At 32.2% G+C, this 23,003-nt stretch overlaps 1 protein-coding gene across 3 annotated transcripts in view; it reads right to left on the bottom strand.

The window, feature by feature from the left end:
• The window catches only part of MNAT1 (MNAT1 component of CDK activating kinase), a 167,050-nt gene that overhangs the window by 48,318 nt on the left and 95,729 nt on the right, over positions 1-23,003 (bottom strand). For 2 of the 3 annotated variants that reach the window (XM_036218195.1, XM_016162364.2), the window contains exon 7: positions 14,222-14,343. In XM_036218195.1, the coding sequence (XP_036074088.1) occupies positions 14,222-14,343 (122 nt within the window). Of the gene's footprint in view, positions 1-9,783; positions 9,900-14,221; positions 14,344-23,003 lie in introns of all 3 variants that reach the window. The other variant, XR_004950088.1, reaches the window with a different exon arrangement.

Below are 23,003 nucleotides of genomic sequence, written 5' to 3'. Positions count from 1 at the left end.
AAGGCAAGAAATCTAAGGGTTGACTGAATTTTCTCTAGATCTAAAGACAACTAATCATTCCTTGGCAGAATATTTTTAAAAGATTTAGAAAGTAGCAATCCCACAGGCCCTAATGTTACCATCACAAATAAGCAAAGCTGATAAATTACATGTCTATAACACAAGGCAAACGGGAAGACAGGAGACATTACACTATTAATAAAACAGCACTGAAGCGCTATCTAGACTGGGTAAGGAGGTTAAAGAAAGCCAAAGATGACAAATGGTAAGTTTCCATTTTGTTTTCATACCCATTAGCCTCAGAAAAGGTAAGATTTGAGAGTATGATGAAATATGCCAGATACAGATGATGTCCAACCAAAAAATATGAAGGAAAAAAAAATCAGCAAAGCAACATGAGAAATCTAAAGAAATACAATCATAGTATATCATGTGGCTCAGCTGAAAATAATATTTACATAGATACCATTGAAATTTTTTTTTTTAGTTAAGTATTGATTCAATTTTTAAAGTGTGATATAACTCTATTGGGAGATAATAGGAGAAGTGAAATAAGATTAGGGAAGGAGTCTCTAAAGGCTAAATCTTCATATCTTATATTAGGATATCACAAGACAGGTCTAAAATAAGAAATCAAGGAAGTACAGTATAATTGTGTTATTTAGAAATATACAATAAATAGTATGACAAAAAGCTAAGCTTGAGAAGCTGGGCAAAGTCAATGAAGTTATGTTGAGGCATACACAAACCAAGAATGGCAAAAGGCTTTGAAAAATAATCTGAAATAGCATCTCACTCTCTAATAAATATCAAAGCTATACAGAACCAATCGGCACCTTCTACTACACTGAAATATTTCAGCATAAAAGCCAATCTTGGCTGGTCATCTGATCTACATTTTACCATCTTACTGGCAATTTTCCTTTCAAAAACAGTATTTCCTTCAAAAATGCTTTATAAATTAAAAAATAATTAGCAACCATGTTTATTCTGCTCTTCCCCAAAGTATAGCCATTTGTTTTCCAGATTAAATAATCACAATTCTTTTAACTTAAGTAGTATCTAAATTCTAACCATTACATAGTTTTGGTTTTTGTTTTTTTAAAAAAAAATCTAAGTCTCCACATTCTTTAAAAAGCAATATGACCAAATATGATGGAGAATTTATATTTATGACTAAATTCACTAGATGTTTTGATGTGATAGAAACCTATGACACAGGGCCAACTCTTATCAGGCAGTTGCATACCTAGCATATTAGACAACCAGAAAAGAGCATTTTTTTACCACGCTTCTTCCTCTACACAATAAAATTGTCTGTAATAATCATGAAATTAAAAATAATAATGCAGAAGTATGCAGTGAGATTTTTCTTTTATCAAACTTTGTACACATAAATGTGTCCATAAAAAATTTTCAATGTGAAATAAAATTTATATCACAAGAGGGGAAAAGTAACAGATTAAAGTACTCAGTATTTAATTTTCAAAAACAGGAAAATATAAGTACATAACGGACTCACATCATAGTTTCTGTTCTGAGATTCTATTTCTGCAGATTTGTCAAGGAATTCACTAAAATTGGTCTTCTTTGCATATACATATTCAGTAGGTAGTAAATCCAGATTTGTAAATTTATCTTTGCTCATAATCAATTCAAGAATTCTTTTGTTAATTTTAATTTCAAGTTTTTTTCCCGAAGCAACAGATATCCAAATAGCTAGGAAATATCTTAATGATGAGTTTGACAGAGTTTCATAAAATATCTATTTTGCAATAAATTCTAAAAATTGCAATGCTATTCATCTCTCTGTTTCCTTAGATTGGTTCTGGAAACTTTTAGGTACCCCCCCCTCCCCAGTTGAAAGCTTTACACAGAAATAAATGCTCCAAGAACTTACGTTCTATTTCTTCATCTTTACAATCACTGGGCTATGACTGTTTACTTTAAACTACCACTGAAACTCAGGAATATGCAGTACCACAGGGGAGTTGGAAATGGAAATTTTACCAAAGGAGTTGGAAGGATTCTAAACCTCACAAACTTACTCTTGAATAAAGCTAAATGTAGCTGAGTTTGTGGGGGTTGAGATTGGCAGAAGGGGTACAGTCTGGAGCAGATTATGAAACTGGAAATTCTCTGAATGAACTTCTGTGTACAAATACGATGTTTTTAAAGAATAAAAGAGGTGTAATTGGAAGCTCACATATATTACTATCAAATTCAAAAGCAATAACAGCAATTGTTTAGAACTTGGACCAACAAACAATTCTTCCTCAGGAAAGAGTATTTAAAAACAGACATTGTTTAGAACTGCTAGTACCTGATGATAAAAAAGAGTAGCTTTTAATTGGTTTTATTATTTTTTAAATTTTCTACAGACAATGCAACCCTGTACTGCCTGCTCCTGGGACAGACCATTCCTACCACCCACCCTTGCTATACTTCTGCTATCAGGTTATCAGGTGACCTTTACCTTTGCTCCAATCCAAAAGCTTGTGAGTCACTATGCCCAACTCAAATCTATTTTACACACACACACACATACACACACACACACACACACACCTAAAACAACAACAACAACAAAAAAAAAAAACACAGAAAACGGAGAATGAGAATTTGGCTCACGCTTAGAGTAGAACAATCCTCTTTTCTTCTTTTGTTTTTGGAGAATATAAGGAAAATTGCTACATAATTTAATCAACGGTTCTTAAATATACTTCCTGAAACTATAATAATCTAAAAGCATAATAAAAATATAGCTCATTTAGATTCTGAAAGCTCTGTATATGGCAAGGTCATATGGTATAGCAGAGAAAAATTACCCTAAGAAACTAAGAATCTAGTCCTAACTTTACACTAACCAGAGATGTAACTATGAAATCAAGAGTTTTATTTCTTCCTCTATAGTGATCTCACTACACTTAAGTCTCCCATAAAATAGGAGTTGCACGGAGTATCTCAAAGGTTTTTTTCTCCCAGCTCTTGCATTTCTTTAGAAACATATATTTTAGTAATAATATTTGACAAATAACTGAACCTAAAGCAACTGGAACAACTATGCTGCCTCAAAGAACCTCCCCCTTCCCCCCTCCCCTCCCCCCCACCCCACCGCGGTCTTCCTCATCACAGCAAATACCAGTTTTGTTCCTCAGATAGAATCCTGGGAGCAACTTTTTCATACTTCCTACATCCAATCAATTAAAAATTCTCTAGTTGGCCAACAAAATTATATCTATAATCTGGCCACGTTCTCAATGCTGCACTGCTACCTTAACCACTACCATCTTAACCCGGACTGCTACAAGTTTTCTTGCTTTCATCCCATTGATTCTCTTATAAATACACCTTTCTAAATGTAAGTTATATAACACACCTGTCCAAAATTCTCCTATGACTACCCATCTCTTTCAAAGTAAAAGTCCAAGTCTTGACCACCATCTAAAAAAATCCTACATGATCTAACTGGGCCCAGCATGCCTCCTTACAAAAAAAAAAAAAAAAAAAAAAAAAAAACTGCTACCACTCTGCCCTCATCTCCTATCATTCCCCAATTCACTCTGCTTCAGACACCCACCTCCTTTTTCTGCCTCATACACACTCCTGCCTCAAGGCTTTTGTACTTAATAGTTCCTTCTGACTCTCTCTGTGATATCACATGATTAACTTCTTCGCTTAATTCATTTCTGTTCAAATATCATACTACAAAAGATTTCATCACTACCTACATAATAATAACATTTGTACTCCAATCACTACATATCCCTTTATCTTGCTGTATTCGTCTTCGAAGTATTAATTATTATCTAACAGATTCATTCATGTATTTTTATTGTTAGTTTCACCTCAGTAGGAGGTGAGCTTAATGACAGTAGGTATTTTCTGTTTTGCTCACTGCTGTTTTCTCAGCACCTAGAAGAGCAACTGGCATGTGGGAGGTGCTTGATAATCAAAAAAATAAGAAAAGTAAAGGAACTACTAAATAAACCATTGTTTTCTCAATTAACATGAGGTAAATACTATGAGGTTTCATTTCCCAATGGAGACAATTATACATAGATATATGGGGTTTATTGACTTTTATAGTGATTTGGGAGGAATTGACCAAATTCCAATAATAAATTGAGCTTGCTTTTTTAGGGTCCTATAAAATTTTGAATTAAAACTATATTTCATTGTAATAATTTATAGTTATAATTTTATTAATAAACTAAATAATTTGATTTATTTAGTGCTGCTTTTCTTTCTGAGCTTAATTTTGAAATATATATTTTATTAATATTGTGATTTAATACTCTTAAAGTCCCTAGTACAAAAGACTATTCTGGAATCAACTGCATAATTACATTTCCTCGGTGACCTTGTAATCTCGTGAGCATTTACTCTAGACTAAACAGCCTCGTTCAGCTGCCCTGTGTCTGACTGTCGATGAAAGAAGCTTGTTTGACAACTGCTTCAAGCAGAAACATATTTTTTCCATGATTGCAAAAGAGATTTAAAACTTACCAGACTAGAGCCAGACTAAGACTTAAAGCAAAAAGGTTCATGTTAGATGTGTGAGTTGATTTCTAATTCAAATGCCAACAAAAACAGATACTAAAGACATTTTGCTGTCATGGCCAGCAAAAAAAAAAAAAAAAAAAAAAAGTTAATTCAGTAATACTCTCATAATTACAACAAAGTATAATAATATAAAATAATTATATATACATACATGTTGCAATCATTTTTGTTACTTCTATTTTTCCATATTCTTTGATTTTTCTGGTGCTCCTGAGACTTCTAAAACTAACATAAAAACTTAAATGGACAGTATCAAAAACAAAACAAATATAAAGCAAAACACCTATTCTCCATTCTTAGGCAATCCATGTAAAATTAGTCAATAAGTAAAGATCTTGATCAAAAAACAGAAATTCATTCAATGTGATTTAAAAAAATACTTCCTTAACGTAAGAAAAATCACTTACAGAGCCAACATGATACTTAATGATGAAACACTTGAAGCATTCACAAAATAATCAGAAATAACTGCTATTACCAGAACTATGTAACACCAGGTCAAGAAGTTCTAGCCAAATGCAATAAAACATAAAATTGAAGTTAGAGCATTTAAATCCCCCCCAAAAATCATTTTTTGAGATAACTGACTTCCAAATAAAACCCTGGATATTCATCTAATAGAACAATTAAAATTATTAGAGCTCAGTAAAGCAGCTAGATACAAAATAAAATATATTTAAGCAAGAACCAGTTAAAAAGCATAATGAAAATTTTATAACAGCATCACAATTATGATATAAGGAAAATTCATTTCCAAGAAATGTGTGAGATATATGAAAACTCAGTAGATTTTAAATGCCTATTCTGTTCTACTCAGTTTATAATTTTAAAGCAATCCAAATAAAATCCCAAAAGGAGTGATGTTTGGTTGTTTTCTCGGGTGTTATAGGGATGACTGTATCTTAGTCGTTGTTGGCAGGTTTTGGTTTATTTCTTTCATTACTTGTTTCACAGTATTTTATTCTGAAAATTTTCAAATGTATAGAAAACTTTAAAGAATTATAGAATGCTTTGTTGCTCTGGACAGTTTTTTTGGAAGACTAAATGTCTAAAAATGCAAAGAATACATTGAAAAAGATAAGTAGCAAAGTAAGATTTGTCCCATGTATGGTAGGCAGAATTCTGAGATGGTTCCCAAGATTCATATCACCTGTATGATAAATTTCACTCCTGAAATTATATTCCAGTAGTCCTCCATTATCTACAGTTTTTCTTTCTGTGGCTTCAGTTACCCAGGGCCAACCACAGTCCAAAATATTAAATGGAAAATTTTAGAAATAAATAATTCATAAGTTTGAAACTGTGTGCTGTTCTGAGTAGCATGTTGAATGAAATCTCTCATTGTCCCACTCCATTCTGCCTGAAATGTAATTCATCCCTTTACCCAAGGTATCCATCCCATATATGCTACTCACCCATTAGTCACCAGAAGCTTGGTTATCAGATCAACTGTCATGGTATCTCAATGCTTGTGTTCAAGTAACCCTTATTTTACTTAATAATATCCCCAAAGTGCAAGAGTAGTGATGCTATTAATTCATATATGCCGAAGAGAAGCTATAAAGTGCTTCCTTTAAGTAAAAAGGTAAAATTTCTCAACTTAATAAGAAAAAATGTCATACACCAAGGCTAAGATCTACAGTAAGAATGAATCTTCTATCCCTGAAATTGTGAAGAAAAAAAAATTCATGATAGTTTTGCTATACCACTCCTAACTGCAGAACTCACCACCATAGTACGTGATAAGTGCTTAGTTAAGATGGAAATGGCATTAAATTTGTGGATGGAAGACATGAAAAGAAAACATGTTCCAACTGAGGCAATGTGTTACACTGGAAAGCATTGACTCTATATAAAGACTTAAGCAAGAGATCCCCTGAAATGAGTGACATCAAGCCATTTACTGCAAGTAAGGGATGGTCACACAAATTCAGAAATAGGTTTGGCATTTATTATCTCACATCATCACAAGAAGAAGGGTGAGTATAGTAATATGATATTTTGAGAGAAAAAGACCACATTCACATAACTTTTATTAGAGTATATTGTTATAACTGTTCTATCTTATTATAAGTTACTGTTGTTAACTCTTACTATGCCTAATTTATAAATAAAACTTTTTTCCACAGGCATGTATGGTTAAGAAAAACATAGTATATATAGGGTCTGGTACCATCCACATCTTCAGGAATCCACTAGGGGATCTTGGAACATGTACCCCACAGATAAGGGGGCACTACTGTATATGCCGAAAGGGATTTTGGAGATATAATTAAGATCTCAAATTGGTTGACTCCAAGTTAATAAAAGAGAAATTATCTAGGTGGGCCATACTTAATCAGGTAGGAGCCCTTAAAAAGAAAGAGATTCAAAGAAATTTTCTCCTGCTAGCATTAAAAAAGATGGAAGCCATTGTAAATTCTACATATGCAAGCGACCTAATTCTACCAACAATATAAATGACCTTGGAAGGCAATTCCCAAGCTTTGCTTACATAAAACCACAGCACCTGCTGATAGTTTGGTTGCAACCATGTGCAACCAGAGTAAAGGATCTTGATAACCGGTGCCCAGACTGCTGACTCAGACACTGATAATAAATGACATAAAAATGGATATTGTTCTAAGATGCTTAAATTTGTGGTAATTTGGTACACAGCAACAGAAAATAAATACACGACTTAATATTAAAACACATTATGAATTTATATTAATAATAATGTGATACTGCTGAAAAACCGAAACAGATTAATGGAAAAGAAAGGGCAGCGGAGAAAAGTCCTAGTATATTAATGTAGCACATTAATGGAGAGAAGAGGGATTATTAAATGAATTAGTCTGGGCCAAATGATTTACTATGTCGATAAAAATAAAAATTCTTTTATAGCTCCTCACAACAAAATAAATTCCAGATAGATTAAGTGATTAAATGTGAAAACTGAAGCTACATGAAAATTAGAATATAAATATACACAAAGTTCAGTGTTGGTTTAGAACTTCCTGAGTAGAAGAACAATGGAAAAATATCATGACACCAGATTAAAGTAACATTGCTCAGATTAAAACTACTTCACATCATAAATGTAATAGACAAAATTTTTGGAATTTCAAAGGTTAATAGTCTTACTATATGACTGTCTCATAGAAACAAGTAAAACAATACTAACTACCCCAACAGAAAGGGGCACATGGGACATAAACAGATAATTCACACACAGGGCAGAAAGGCTGAAAAGAAATTATTAGGGGAGCTGAACAACAAATGTAAAGGCAAGGCGCCTCTTAAGGAAACCAAACGACACATGCGATGGCATAAAAACATGTGCGACACCATGAAGTTCTTAAGAAACACCAAGTATGAGAGGGGCATGATATATGGCAGTTAGATGGAGTCAGATTATGCAGGTGAAGATGAGCTACTGAAAGATATTAATAATACACATGACTAGATGGATAAAATAGAAAGTTTTCTCCAACAACAATGAGGAAGAACTTAAGAAGGGAGACAAGGAGAATGTTAAAACAAAAAATTTGTTAGAATGTTTAATATCTCATCTCGAATTTTTAAAATACAAAGTTCCAATTTATCAATTTTTAAGAGCAAAAGAATGGTCATGAACAGTATCTCCAATGTTACCATGAGTGGATCTTCTGTTATGGGGGGATTACACCCTTCCCTATTTCCTCAAGAATGAACACTTTTAATTGCTTTGCTAATAATAGTAATGGATTTGTAATAGGTCAGTTACTTTTGTTTAGCAAGTTGGGTTTATCGATGCAGTCTGTAGCCACACAAGAAAAATAATTGATAGGTGCTGAAGAAGGTCAAACAAGATTTTTTATTTATCATCAGGTTCTAGTTAACTGAGTTAATTTAATATTATTATTACTACCACAATTTTCACAACTAATTATGCAATAATAGTTAAATAATCTATTATCTGGTTAGGAAAGACTCAAGGTTTAAACCATCATAGTTTAAATCCATTTTTTAAAGCTATACTAAATTGATAGCACAAAACATATTGGTTATGTTAGCAGAAGAGAAAGAAATAAACATGTGCATTTGGCTATAACACTCTACCACAAAAGACATACAGAAATGTTCTACAGGAAATGAAAATTAAAATTTTGGTAGCAAATGGCTTCATTTAAATTCATAAATAAGGATAACTGAAAAATATACTCTTACTTAAAGACCATATTTTACCTTATAAAACAACAGTTTTTCCTTATTTCTCTAAGAGGTTCACAAATGAACAGTTCATATTAAGTAAATCACATATCTATTTAAAACAGTAGTGATATCTGATTAAATAATCTGAAATTGATGAATAAAGTTGATAAATGCTTAAAATGTGTATCAGTTAAGGGAATAATTCTTCTTTGAGTAGAAGGTAGTAAAACATTCACTAGAAAGCTAGTTGATTATTAAAAAGACAATCTCACAGTGCCAATCAAGAGACTTTACTAAAGCCAGTCTGGGGAATTTCAATTAGCAGTTAAGTTTTCCCAAAGCTTGCTCCCATTGGCACAGAATTAATAAAACGTGTTTACATATTGCCTTGAACAAACCAGAACAGTACTGCCAGTACAATTTGAACTATAAATATATATTCATAATACCCTTCCAAATGAGAAAATCTCATTTATTCTTCATCTACTTCTCAAGTTTAACTTTAGAAAAGATATCATTAAAAAACCACCCAAAATCTCATGGCAATGTACTTTTGATTCATCCTTTATCAAAGTTATACCTGAGGACAAAAATGTAGTGTTTTTGGAGGCATTCTCCCAAGACCTTATTGTCACCCACTCTCAAAAATATATAATTAAAATTAATTCGAAAGTGCCTGCATCAACAATTTTGCACCAATTAAAGTGAAGCTGTTAGTGTACTATTCTTAAATTCATCATGTCATAGAGATTGCAAAGCAGATATAAGAAAATGGAAATGAGGTAGTTAATTTATTCTCTATTTGCCTCTAGAGAAATTAAACTTGTTCCCTCTGTAGAATAACATAATACAAAATGGAAATTCTGCTGTAATAGGAAAAGAAAAGAGAGGAGTAGAAGCTGGAGAATTGGGGGAAGAGCCTACTGTACAGGGATAAATAAGGCTTATTAGATTCGCTCTCCTAACGAAGATGTGGACAACTGTTAAGACAGATGTTTAACAATTACACCGTTAGTCAACTGAAGTTAATATTCCTTTTACCTTAAAAGCATCACCTTTGAGGATACCAAATCATTCTTTGAAAAGTGACTTCACAGAGTAATATCTTCAGTTTCTTTCTAAATTTTTCTGAAAATTATAGTAGGTAAAAATGTATTCTAGAATAAGAAAAAAGGAAACATATGGCTTTCAGAATAAAAAATGAACTAGTAGTATGAGAAATATATTTAGGATTTATTTTGGCAATTGTTTAAATACTAGGTCATAACCTAAAGAGACCGATAGAGCTAATCCCAGCTCCAAAAATTATCTGTATAGAATTTAATCCCTTTCTCAAGGTAGAAGGCTGAAGAGAAGGAAGGTATGAGATATATTCTATTTTGGTAGATAGTTTTATGTCAAAAGTCAGTGTTTCTTTAGCAATTCTGATGTCACTATTGATGATGTAGAAATTCCTCCACTCATTAGCCACCAATGTCTAAAAGAAACTATTACAGTCAAGGTCTATTGCTTGAAATACATACACGTTTGTTTGTAATCAGAAAAATTTGCCTTAACTTTTGTGGATACAAATATATGTGGTCTTTGTTGAGATAAAAGTCTACTTCTAGAAATCTAGAACTAAATTCTAAATTGTCAATGGTTAGTAATAAAAGATCCCCAACCCCCACCAAAATAAAGCAATCCAGCCCCCTTTATTTAAATTTAAATAAGGTTTTAGGCATAAAAAAACTTGGAAAAAGTAAAAACACTATTGTTATACCTTATCTACAGGATGCTTATCCTACATTTTAAAATCTAAACCATAATGGTAAAGGCAGAAGGAAAACAAAAGGGCTCTAAACAATCGAAAGCATTGCCAAAATTCATTAAATTTAATTATTTACTCAAAACAAGACAAGGAAAAAAAAACTGTCTATCAGGCTACATCTATCAGGGTTATATTAAATACTCATGTACACATGTATATAGCAGCACCATCACCAAAACTGATTAAAAGAGGAAGATGAGGACGCTATTAAAGAGACTCAATAAAAATCAGCAATAACTGAACACTAAATAGAAGAGGAAATGAACTATTTAAAACAAAAAACGAACAAACAAACAAACAAACAAACGGAAACAGCCAAAATTCAGCTGCTGAGGAAAGGCAAAGGTTGGGTGCCACTGGGGTAGGAGTAGAAAAGCTATTGTCATTCTCGTCAAACCTAAACTGACACAGTCAAAACCTTCAACCACTGAGGAAAAGCAGGACACCTACTCTTGCCAAGACTAACCCACCAATGCAAAGCATCAGGGGAGGGACAGAAAACTATCATTATCTTATGACCAAAACACCCCCATCCCCATGAATACAACACAAGAGTTCAGCTGTGGGGATGGGAGAGCAACAGCAAATCCACTTGCAACCTGAAGTAGAAGACAAAAGTTGTTTGCCTCTGGGAAAGAGATAGGTACACTGAGAGTACCACCCAAGGCTCCAGCACAGAGGACCTTCTAAGATTAAAGCTTGAATAGGAGAGCTAAGCAATCTCCTTGCTCCCACCATAAGACTTATTCCAAGTAAAAAGCAAAATCAAAAAGGGGCATAAAGAGAAAACCCCTGCGTGGCTTGGGCTTACAGGGCCTGCTGAAAGCTGAGGGCAGAGGAAGAAAACTGGGAAAATCCTTCCAGCACTCTAGGCCTTGTACTAGTCACAATGTGGCAACAGACCACAACTGGAAGAATCTGAAGCCTCTGATATACTGATGGTAACTAGAGCAACCACAAAACCCAAACTGAGATCAAACTGTAGACTTAATACTCAACTCCCAACACTAATGGCCTAAAACAGAATAAGGGACAAATATTTCTGCATGTAAATCTTATTTACCTCAATCTCTACCATCCTGTTGCACAGAATATCCAATATTCAAGTAATATTGGATATTTACAATAAACCTACAAGAAAGCAGGAAAAACAACTTTTTCATCAAGACATAAAATAGTCAATGGAACCAGATCAAGAGATGTTGGAAGTATCAAAGAGGCACTTTAAAATGACATGATTAATGAGTTCAAGGATCTAGTGAAAAAGGTGGATAACATGTATAAAGACATAGGGAATTTCTGTAAAGAGATGGAAATTACAAAAAGGAGTGAAATGGAAGTGCTAGATATGAAAACTGCAGTATCAAAAATCATTCTTTTGATGAATTTATCAGCAGAAGGGAAACAGAATAACTGAACGTTAGCAAAGGACAAGAGGAATAATCCGGATTCTGAAACACAAATTTAAGAAAAGATTGAAAAAAACAAAATAGAGCACCCAAGAACTGTAAAATAGCAAAAGATTTAACATATGCGAAATCAGAATCTCAGAATAAAAACAGAAAATGGAGAATAAATCTGTAAAGAGATAATAGTTATATCTACAAAATAAAAACAATGAATTATAGATCCAAGAAGTTCAGAGAAACTATATCTTTATATACAATGCCAGATCCTTAGAGAAAACATACAGTAAATCTTGCTTTTATAAATCCAATTAGGAATCTCAGTCTATTATTTGGAGTATTTAGACCCATACTGTCTAATATGGTAGCCATTAGTCATACGCGTTTATTTAAATTAAATTGAATTAAAATTTAAAATTCAATTCCTCAGTTACACTAGGCACACTCAAGTGCTCAGCAAAAACATGTAACTGTGGCTACTACCTTGGATAGCACAGACTGAGACTATTTCTTTACTTCAGAAAGTTTTATTGGAGTTGGTTTAGAACATTTACATTCAATGTAATTACTAACATAGTTAAGATTAAATCTACCATCATGCTATTTGTTTCCTAATTGTCTCATTTCTTTATTTTTCTCCTCCCTCTTTCCCTTTCTTTTTATTAATGGAGTATTTCTTATGATTTCATTGTCTTCTCTGATATTGACTTACTAACCATTCCACTTTGTTTTACATTTTTAGTAGCTATTCTAGGGTTTACATTAAACATTTTTAACTTATCACTGTCTGTATCCAGATACTATTATACCACTTCACACACAGTGTAAGAACATTACAACAGCACAGTTCTTTTCCTCTTCCTATCCTTTGTACTAATTGTCATACATTTTACTTGTGCACTGTTATTATGTATGGCCATTTCTATGATCTTTCAAATGTAATTTTGATGACAAAATTATTAGAAAATTCATAACCCTGTAACAGAGTACAATTTTCAATACTTTGTCTTCACTGACATAAAAGTAAATATTTTAAGAAAATTTATTTTAGAGATATAGAATTCTGGCTCTTATTTACCCAGTAAGAGATAAAATATCAATGTCTAAATCACTTATAACTTTTTTATGTCATAAAACCCCAGATTGTCTCCTGAAGCTTCAGTGTTAGCATTTAGGCCAATAATTTGATAAATTTATCTAAAACTCAAAAGGGGTTTTAGGCTTTGCTTCATGTCGTGGCTTCATGATTGGAGGATGCAGGACTTTATGAGCATTCAGAACTAAAGAAAACCTTAAAGATCTGCCAAAGATTAGATAAGTACATTATCTGTCATTTTAGTAGTAATTTTACCTTGGAGCCTCCATGTTCATAATCAAAATAGTAGGTGGCATGTTCAAAACTGGCTTTGCTTTTGAACTTTCAAATAGATTTTATCTGTTTCATATATCTTGTTTTTGCTATTGGGGTCTTTTTTAAAATTATTTTTTAATTACTTGGTGTCACTGTATCCATTAGTTTCTTGTCACATTATATCTTTACACTATTTTACTTTGTTAGGAAACAACCAATTCTGGATCATCTTTTTATTCAATAGACACCAGAACAAGATATTATTTGCTCCATCCAACAAGATACCAGAACAAGATATTATTTGCTCCATCCAACAAAGTCTGTGTCTGTATTTTTTAAATATAAAAATGCCCACCTCCTCCCCTAAGAAAGACTGATCCTCTCCATCACTTACAAACGCCATAATCCCACATTCGTTTTCAAAATGAATGCATATAAACAGCTTTTGAGCCACTGGCCAGCCCTACACACAGCTTTTCATAAAATGTATTTTGTAACTCACTTCTCATAAATATAGTTTCACTGTAGACAGCAGACAGTGAGTAAATCTACTCTTTTCTATGACAAGGAGCTCAACTCTCATATTTTTACTGGCTTACTACTGACAAATTAAGCCCTAATTTCTAAAAAATATATAATGAGCTGAAAATGAACAGTTACTTTAGTATTGCTGCCAAAGACAGCCTTAAAAGGGAGCTAATGCAATCCAATTTCAATCTTAAAAGATCTAACAAGACCATAAAAAAAAAATAATGTATTAAAAGTTAGTATTAAGCACTATTCTTTTTTACAAAAGGGTATAAAGTTCTGTAAACACAAAATCTAATAATGGCAAAGTGTCAGTTAAAAATAGTAACAACACAACAAAACTCCTAAACATCAGCTCCTCAATGAGTTCTTTTGGGCACTTACCCAAGTCTTCCTAGCATCTCAAAGTCAGGAACTTGTGGTCCACATGTCTCTATTTGCAGTGGCTGATACTCATAGAGAGCTTCTTCAAGCTTTTGAATAGGTGCTAATGAAATATGTTGACCCTGTTCGAAAAAAGAAGGAAATACCTTTTAATATTACTTTTATTTACTATTTACTTGTAATCATTTTAAAGGTGAAATAAATTACGCAGATTAAAAATATTATCATGACTGCAATTCCATGCATACAATTCATTACATTACTGAAAGCCACATTATGTAATTAACATATAGTCACTGACTATGAATTAAAGGAAAAAAAATCAAATCCATTGTTAAATTCAAATTTATCCTTAAAGAGTATAGCTGTTCAATGTCAATGGTAGAATTCAGCAACTATATAAGCATAATCCAGCCTCACATTTCCTACTTCTTATAATACAGCTTTGACAGTTTTGGTAATCAGTATTTTGTTGAAAGCACTCACCGACGAAGGACACTAATGAAATTATCCTCTGCAAAGTCTGTCACATAAATATTTGTTCTCTTAAGTCTTTACAATGGAATAAAACTTCCTTATCAAATGTGTGTAATGATGTCTACTTATACATACACACACACACACACACACACACACACACCAAAAATGAGAAAATTTTATGCTAAAAACTAGGTTGAATAAAGCATCCAGGTATTTTTCTAAAAATAACTACTAGATCTACTAGATAACAAAAAGGACCGTATTTGATCACAAGTATATAAACGAAAATGCCACTTAGCCATTTGGCATCATTACAATGAGATTTACATAATTATACATCTCAGGATAGAATTCTATTTTGAAAAATCCCTATATTTTAATGTAGTCTGTGTTTCCAATTCTAACTTTAGTTCTGTAATTTTTCTTGGTATAGTTCTCATCAATTTCTCTATTTCCAAATTTTTAAATAAAAATCAGTTCTTGTACTTAATTCCATTGCTTTCTAGTTTATAATTTATTACTATTGTTACCTCCTTAGTTTTCTTTACTTTCCCCCTAAATTACTAAGTTGAGTACATACTATATTTGTTATCTTATTTTTAAGCAAAAACTATCACTTAAAAAGCAATGAAGTACAAACCTGTATAATTTTATTAACCAATGGCACCCCAAGAAATTTAATTTTAAAAAAGTGATAAAGTATAATTGAGACTGTAAGGAACGACAATGAAAGATGTTTTCATCTGACTTGTGGTTTGTCTCTTCAACAAGTTTAATCCCATGAAGCATCACCCTAGCTAGTTTACCAACATATCAATAGCTTCTCTGACTCTGTGACCTCAAAAGTCTTTCACCGAACACAGGCAAAGGACTTAAACAGACATTTCTCTAATGATATATAAATGGCCAACAAGCACATAAAAAGATGCTTAACATCTCAAGTCATTAAGGACATGCAAATAAAAACAGTGATAAACCACTTAATACTCATGGCTACTTAGAATGGCTATTAGCTAAAAACAAACAAACAAAAAGATAACAAAAAAAAAACCCACAGTAAATAACAAATGTTGGCAAACATGCAGAAATACAAACTCTTAAGCATTGCTGGTAGAAATGTAAAATGGTACAGCCACTATGAAAAACAGAGTGGCAATTCCTCAAAAAATTGCAGATTTACCATATGAGCCAAAAATTCTACTTCTGGGTATATAATCCAAAGTGGTAAAAGCAGGAACTTAAACAGATATTTGTACTCTCATGTTCATAGCAGCATTATTCATTTATAACAGCCAAAAGGTAGAAGCAATCCATGTGTCTATCAATGGATGAATGAACAAACAAAATGTGGTATCATACCTAATGGAATATTATTCAGCCTTTAAAAGGAAGAAAATTTTGACACATCCTAAAACATGGAGGAACCCTGAAAACATTATGCTAAGTGAAATATGTCAGTCACAAAAGAACAAGTACTGAATGATTCCAACTACATGAAGTTCCTAGAGTAGTAAAACTCACAGACACAGAAAGCAGCATGGTGCTAGCCAGAGTCTAGGGGAGCCAGGGGAAGAGGTGCATTAGTATTTTAATGGGTATAGAGTTTTCGTTGGAGAAGATAAAAATTTCTAGAGATGAACAGTGGCAATGGAGGCACTTATTGTACTTAATGCTCGCCGTGCAGCCTCCAGGTAAGCTAATATTAAAAACAAACAAACAAATAAATAAATAAATAAGAAAAAAGTAAGTAAATAAGTGAATGAATGAATGAATGAATGAATAAAACAAACATAGGCTCTCCTAAGTCACTATAGTAGGAAACAACATACTAAAAGTGATCATTTCCTAAATATCATTAATGATGCCCAAGTAACTGAAGTCATGCTGTTATATAGTCCAAAATCTCTGAAAGTTTGAATACATAAAAGATCACCTAATAGTAATAACAGTTAACATTATTTACTCAGTGCCAGACATCGGCCTAAGAGCTTCTTATGCATTATTTCATTAGTATTCACAATAACTTTATGAGATAAATACTGCTATCCTCACTTTATGGATGAGGAACAGGGGTTTAGATATGTTACTTGCCAAGGTCATGCTGGAGCAGGTTGAGAATTAGAAGGCAAGTTTGTCAAATTGCTTTATAGCTAAAGAAACTAAGACTCCCAAAATGTAAATTTTCCTAAGGTCACATAGAGTTATAGCTCCTAATTCCTATCCAGAGTGGGTTCTACCATACCACATCGCCTTTTATTATCCTATTTTGAGACAATATAATCATACTTAATATACCTAACACTGCTTTCAAGCTGCTCATTCTAAATAACAATTTCTTTCGGTAATTCAGTTATATTCTATTTATTTTAGGAGCAATCAGAGCAATTTTTATAGACTGCTGTTATGGTCACTCTAGGCAGATATCATCCCATCATCACTATAACAGCTGCATAGTAATAACTTCCCAGTAGCACATAATTTCATGGTAAGTACAAATCATCCCCCCACCCCACACACACACACAGAAAAATGGCTTTCTTTAATTTCTTTTAAAATTTACAGTAAGCAGCTTAAGACAAATGAGGGATAAGGACAAGAGCCTGTATGGTAAGTGGTAAACTATACACTTACACTGGCACTGCCTCTGAACTAAAATGAACTTAAGTGATATAGTTTCTCTAAGCTTCATTTTTATCACCTACAATGGGAGTTAGGAGGCAAATCGGGGGGTTCAACTATATGTTTTTCCAAGTCTAATCTGCTATGATTTCATGACCACTAAGTGGAAACAAGTCACTATCTCAAAATGCATCATAAAAAAATTAAAAGAATTTTCCCAAAATTTAATGGAAAATAATTTGATTCTATATATACTAGAGAAACAGCCACCTGAAAAAAACAAACAAGCACTAATTTCCTGATTCCCAGCTCTCTACTGGAATCATCAGACTACATTCCCTTTCTGAATGCGTGTTTTAGAATAAAGAGAATACATAACTTTAAAAAAAAAATTATTATGGTTGGCTTTTTTGCTGATTTATTCCCACATCAGCATTGTAAGCATTCCTTGTCTTTTAAAATACAGTGCCTGATAGATTACCAATTATTCCCCCAAAATTTCCTTTTCGGCAAAAAAAGGCTTTTCCAGAATTCATATTCAAACCTTTCAAGAGGTTTCATCCTGAATACACTAAGAACACCATATTTTTCTAGCTCTTTAGTGATGACCAGTTCCATTCTCATAAGTAAGATACACTTTACAACATCAAAGAAGAATTTCTATAACTAACCTGAGCTTATTTAACCTTCTTGTTCAACACTGGAAGTAGCCCTAAAAGAGTTATATCTTCATTTGGCCAAGCCAAGTTTCTGAATCTGTTTCTATCAAATCGACTCTGTAAACTTCATCAAAATCTACTTACTATACTGAAATTACTTTAACGCTCTATTAAATAACTCTCTGTTCATTTGCAATCCCCTTTCCAAAACACATACCATTTTCGTCTTCGAATTAATAATATATCAATTCTATTTTGAAACTCTTACTGCTATACCATATACACTACTCTTAGAGAAAGAACTTCAAAAATAAAATGTAACACATTTAGAAACATAAAATGTTGAGACAAAATTAGGAAATTGAATCTATATTTAAAAGATTACTACATTAAAGCATCTCAAACATAATTACACCCTCACCTTATATGTTAAAAAAAAGATTTCTATAAATTCCTTTATATTGGTATAGAACTACTAAAGCTCATATGGAAAATAAATGCAACAATATATTTGTGGACACATGCAATTAGTTTTCAGAAAGCCAAGGGTCTCAAACTATAGATGAACATGAAATAAAAACGAACTGCATTTTCTCCCTCTGCTTTAACCTATTTTGACTATAATTGCATGATACAAATTTATCTCCCAAAAAATGCAAAAATAAAGACAGAAAAGGAACTAAACTAGTTATCACTACCTCCAATAAATAGTTCTACATCTAAAACATCAGAGACCTAAATGTTATCAGAAGAGTCCTAAGTGATTTGACTGACTTAAGTTCAAAATAGCTGTAATAGTAAAATCACACCTTGAACAGAGATTAAGTTCTAAAGTGAGAGTAAGGCAAAAACTGGTTAAATTAATCCCTTGAAAAATTCTTAAGATAGCCCATAAAGTATACTATACATTGTTCTGCGCTTATGGTAATATCTTTATATACATCCAACTCAGCCAGTTTATCATCCAGCATCAGAATAAATTACTGTTTGTTCTGTTGGAAATTTGATAAAGTAGTTGGCTTGCCTTTGGCAGCCATGTTGTTCAAAAACACTTTTTTACTGGGGGAAGAGAAGAATTCTTTACCATTTCTACCTAGTTTGGTGTTGTTTTCAACTTTAGTTAAATTCAAATAAGTTAAATGTACATACGACATGACTGCTGAACATGACAGGTATGTTCATTCAATTGAAACCATGGGGGAAAAAATGACATTTGAGATGGGTTGTAAAGACTAAATGCAGCTGAAATAGAGGGAAGAAAGAGCAGTTCTAGTACAGGGAATTTCAATACCAAGAGCAGCTTCCGTACAATAATGGAAATAAGAGCCAGAATATAAATGTAAAGAATGAATGGACGTTGAGAAGTAGAAATACTGAGCTAACTTGATTACTGTTTTCATCAAATTACAAGGTAAAATGAAGATAGGAAGATATGGAAGTAATTTAAAGAAAAGGTAGAGTCCAAGAGATTTTGTTTATTTTGCTTTGTTTTTGTTGTTCTAGATTCTATTTTTCCCTGAGAAGTGATAAAAGAGGCAGTGTTGAAAATCATTATTTTTACATTCTTTCTCTGATGCTTCTCTTGCTACTGAATCATTTGTTGCCAAGAGGACAAGAGCGCCCAGCATATCATATGTTTTTATAAAAAGATCAGAAAAGAAAAATATCAAGGAAACTATTTAGTGAAACGAAGCCTGTCTCCTTAAAAGGATCTATATAAATTTTAAGAAAAACAGTACTTGCCAGAAATTTTAAAAACAACTTTTCAGGCATATAACATTTTAGCTTATTTATTTTTAGTAATTACAAAAATAGTTCCAAGAAAGAATTCTTATCTTGGCACTTTAAGGGACCTTTTAGTTAACCAACAATAATGACAACTTATACATAATTTTAAATTTTTAAATGTGATAAAACATGAAAATGGCTTTATATAAGTTCTCTATAAATATTACTATAAGCAAAAGAAAAAATATCACATAAGATTAGTAATCTTCTGAAGCAAAAAATATTTTTCAGTGAAAAGGTAGTAAAAAGCTTCTTTATGCCATAACGGGGCTGAATAATTCAAGAGATCATATTTTATTTAGTATAGTATTTTTATTTACATCTAAACTCTGTGCTTACTACACTGCTTAAGAATATTTGTTTCATGGATTAACAACTTTTGGTAAGGATCCACAGTATTCCACTCTCTCTAATCCTCTACTCCACACCAATCCCCCAAAAACTATATAACAAATCTCCTGATGCTCTTTGAGGTCATTTAATTACAGAATGATGCATTATTGTGCCATTCACATTGTAGAAAATAAGTAAACAACAAAGCCAAGCCATAACTTACTTTATCCTTCTTCTATCCTAAAACAACAAATACTACAAATATTACCCATCCCAATCTTCCTTTTGCAACACACATCACCAACACTACCACCACCTTCAAAAACCACCATGCAATTAAACCTGAACTCTTAAACGCAGAATAGAATATTTAGGATTTTCTGATTTCTTTCACGTGCAATTAGCATAAATTGTCTTTTACAAAAGTCATGCTTTACGAAGTGTGATTATTAACAGTGGGGTTCCATGCAAAGGATACAGAAATATTTATTGAACATCTACTATATGTCATGCTAGGCACTATATATACATTAGAGGTAGTTATTCTTTTGCCTATTTTACAGTAAAAGAAGCTTAAGTTCTCAAAACCAAGTAATCTACTCAGGTTTCAAACCCTATACAGTCAGAATATACCAAACACTTTTCTATTACAGGACTATAGTATGAAAATTCATTTATCTAAACATTTAGTGAATATCCAGGCACTGTGAAGTTATGACAGAAAGGATATATCATCAGAACTGATTCTATTTTCAATCATTAACAATACATATTTATATTTATTAAACAAATTAGAAAGTGCTCATCTATTTTTTAAATATTAATATATGTGTTTTTTAAATGAAAGTTACCCTAGTTCATTAAAACATATAACTATTTATTTTTAGAAAATATTCACATTTAACTATTCCATAATAGATTGATGCAAATTTCACCTGTACTGAGATGTTTCATTATTCTAGATACTCTCAGTTCAGTCTCCTTTTCATAACAAGCAAAAATATTATCTTCCTCAAATAATATACAAAATGATGGCTTATCTATGAATTTATGTAAATTGAATATATTTTTAAATATGAACCAGAAAGACAATTTCAACTACAAAGAATAAATTACCTTCCTAGAAAGTTGATTATAATAACCAATCCTTTAAATTACATTTTACTATACTTTAACAGATCGTTTTTTATAACAGACATATATTTTAAGTTTATGATATGAATTACAAAAGCAATACAGAGAAATCATGATCTTGGTATATTTTTCTTCTGGGAACATTATGTAGTCACTGAGTATAAATGGTGGTTCCACAAACACAGGAGTGCACAGTCTATCACATAATTCATTTTAGTTTTTTTTAATTAAAAAAATTATTTTATAGCCTTGACAAATAAAATACACAAATATACACATAAATAAACAAAAATAAAGAGGTACATTTGGTAAAACAGTATCCTAGAGGAAAAGAAAGTAATTAGTACGGGAGACTTAAACACAGTTTTGAAGCCTTCTGGAAATTACAGGCTTGAAAAAAAGCATTAACATTCTACCAGTTGCTGAAACAGATGCTGCTGCCAATCAGCTGCATTTGCTGAAAAATATTCTAAAGATTACTAATTAATCTCTATACTGAAACCAATGGCTGCTGCCATTTTGATCACCATTTAATAAAAGAAAGAGAAACAGTAACTCTATGACCAAATACAAGTACATAAATCACAATTCTAAGTAAGCTCTGCATTTACTTAGTTATATCATCTTCTGATGTTGTTTATACTAAATCCAAAGCTACTATTGGCTGGAGTCAGGAGACTTATATAGTACTTTCACCTGCTATTTCTGAGTTATTTCTATTTACCACAGATAAATGAAAATGTGAGATACTTAGGAAAAAGTCACTATGTAAGATAGTATTTCCTTTGTTAATTTTGAACCTTTCAACCATAAGCTAAGAACTATGATTCGCGGAGGCATTCTCCTTCAGACACATCTGCCTTTTCATTAGAACTTACCCTCACATCCTTAACCCCATCCCCAACATACATACACACACCCTGTATACTTTGTTCTACTACCCTCATACCTTACCTTTATTATGTGAACTCTGTTAATAGCACTACTCAAAATTTAGCAAACATAAAAATAGTCAAAGAACTCGTTTTAAATTCATTTGAAAACATAAACATATATAAAGTGAAAAATGTATGTGAAGGTTCTTTTTATGATTTTCCATCCTTTTAACGTTTTAAATTGATTCTTGAATATTAAGTAACACTATCTGTTCTACTATGTTTTTAAAGTTGCCTTTATTCAACTGTATATGCCTGTGACCTCCACAATGACCTCTACAAAAGCAGTTGTGCACTTCACTGTGGTGCAAATCTTCACAGACAAGTTGAACCTGTTCTTTTTGGCACTGAGCCCTTGTGCTGAACACACAGCTGAGATTTATTATAAAAGGGGAACTAAGAGGCATTATTGCACAACATTTATTCTTCATATATAGCCAAGTATAACCTTTTACTACCTTTGCAAGCTTTTAAATAAACAGATCTCTTAATTGCACAAAGAGTTTCTTATTGGTCACCAATCATATGGCATATTGAGATTCATTCTACATTTGGAAAAAGTTAGTACACAAATCATTTATACTAACAGTTGTTAAAAGTGGTCTCTTAATAGTTATTCAAAAATAATAACACTTGTAATACTCGGACCTAAGGACAATTACCTGCCTTGCTGTCCTTAGCCATGTCAATGGAATGAAGTAATAAACACCTGTCTTCAAGAATTTATAGTAAAGCAGGTTTAAAATAATCTTTCTACATCACTCTGAAAGATCTTTTAAAAAACATTTCAGAGAAAACAGCCTTTACTTTTGGTTTTCTGTTTTTATTTTTTTA

Source organism: Rousettus aegyptiacus, unplaced genomic scaffold (assembly GCF_014176215.1).
Source record: "Rousettus aegyptiacus isolate mRouAeg1 unplaced genomic scaffold, mRouAeg1.p scaffold_m13_p_3, whole genome shotgun sequence".
NCBI lineage: Eukaryota > Metazoa > Chordata > Mammalia > Chiroptera > Pteropodidae > Rousettus > Rousettus aegyptiacus.
The sequence above is the reverse complement of the archived record's forward strand: the minus strand, read 5'-3'. Positions and strand labels throughout refer to the sequence as shown.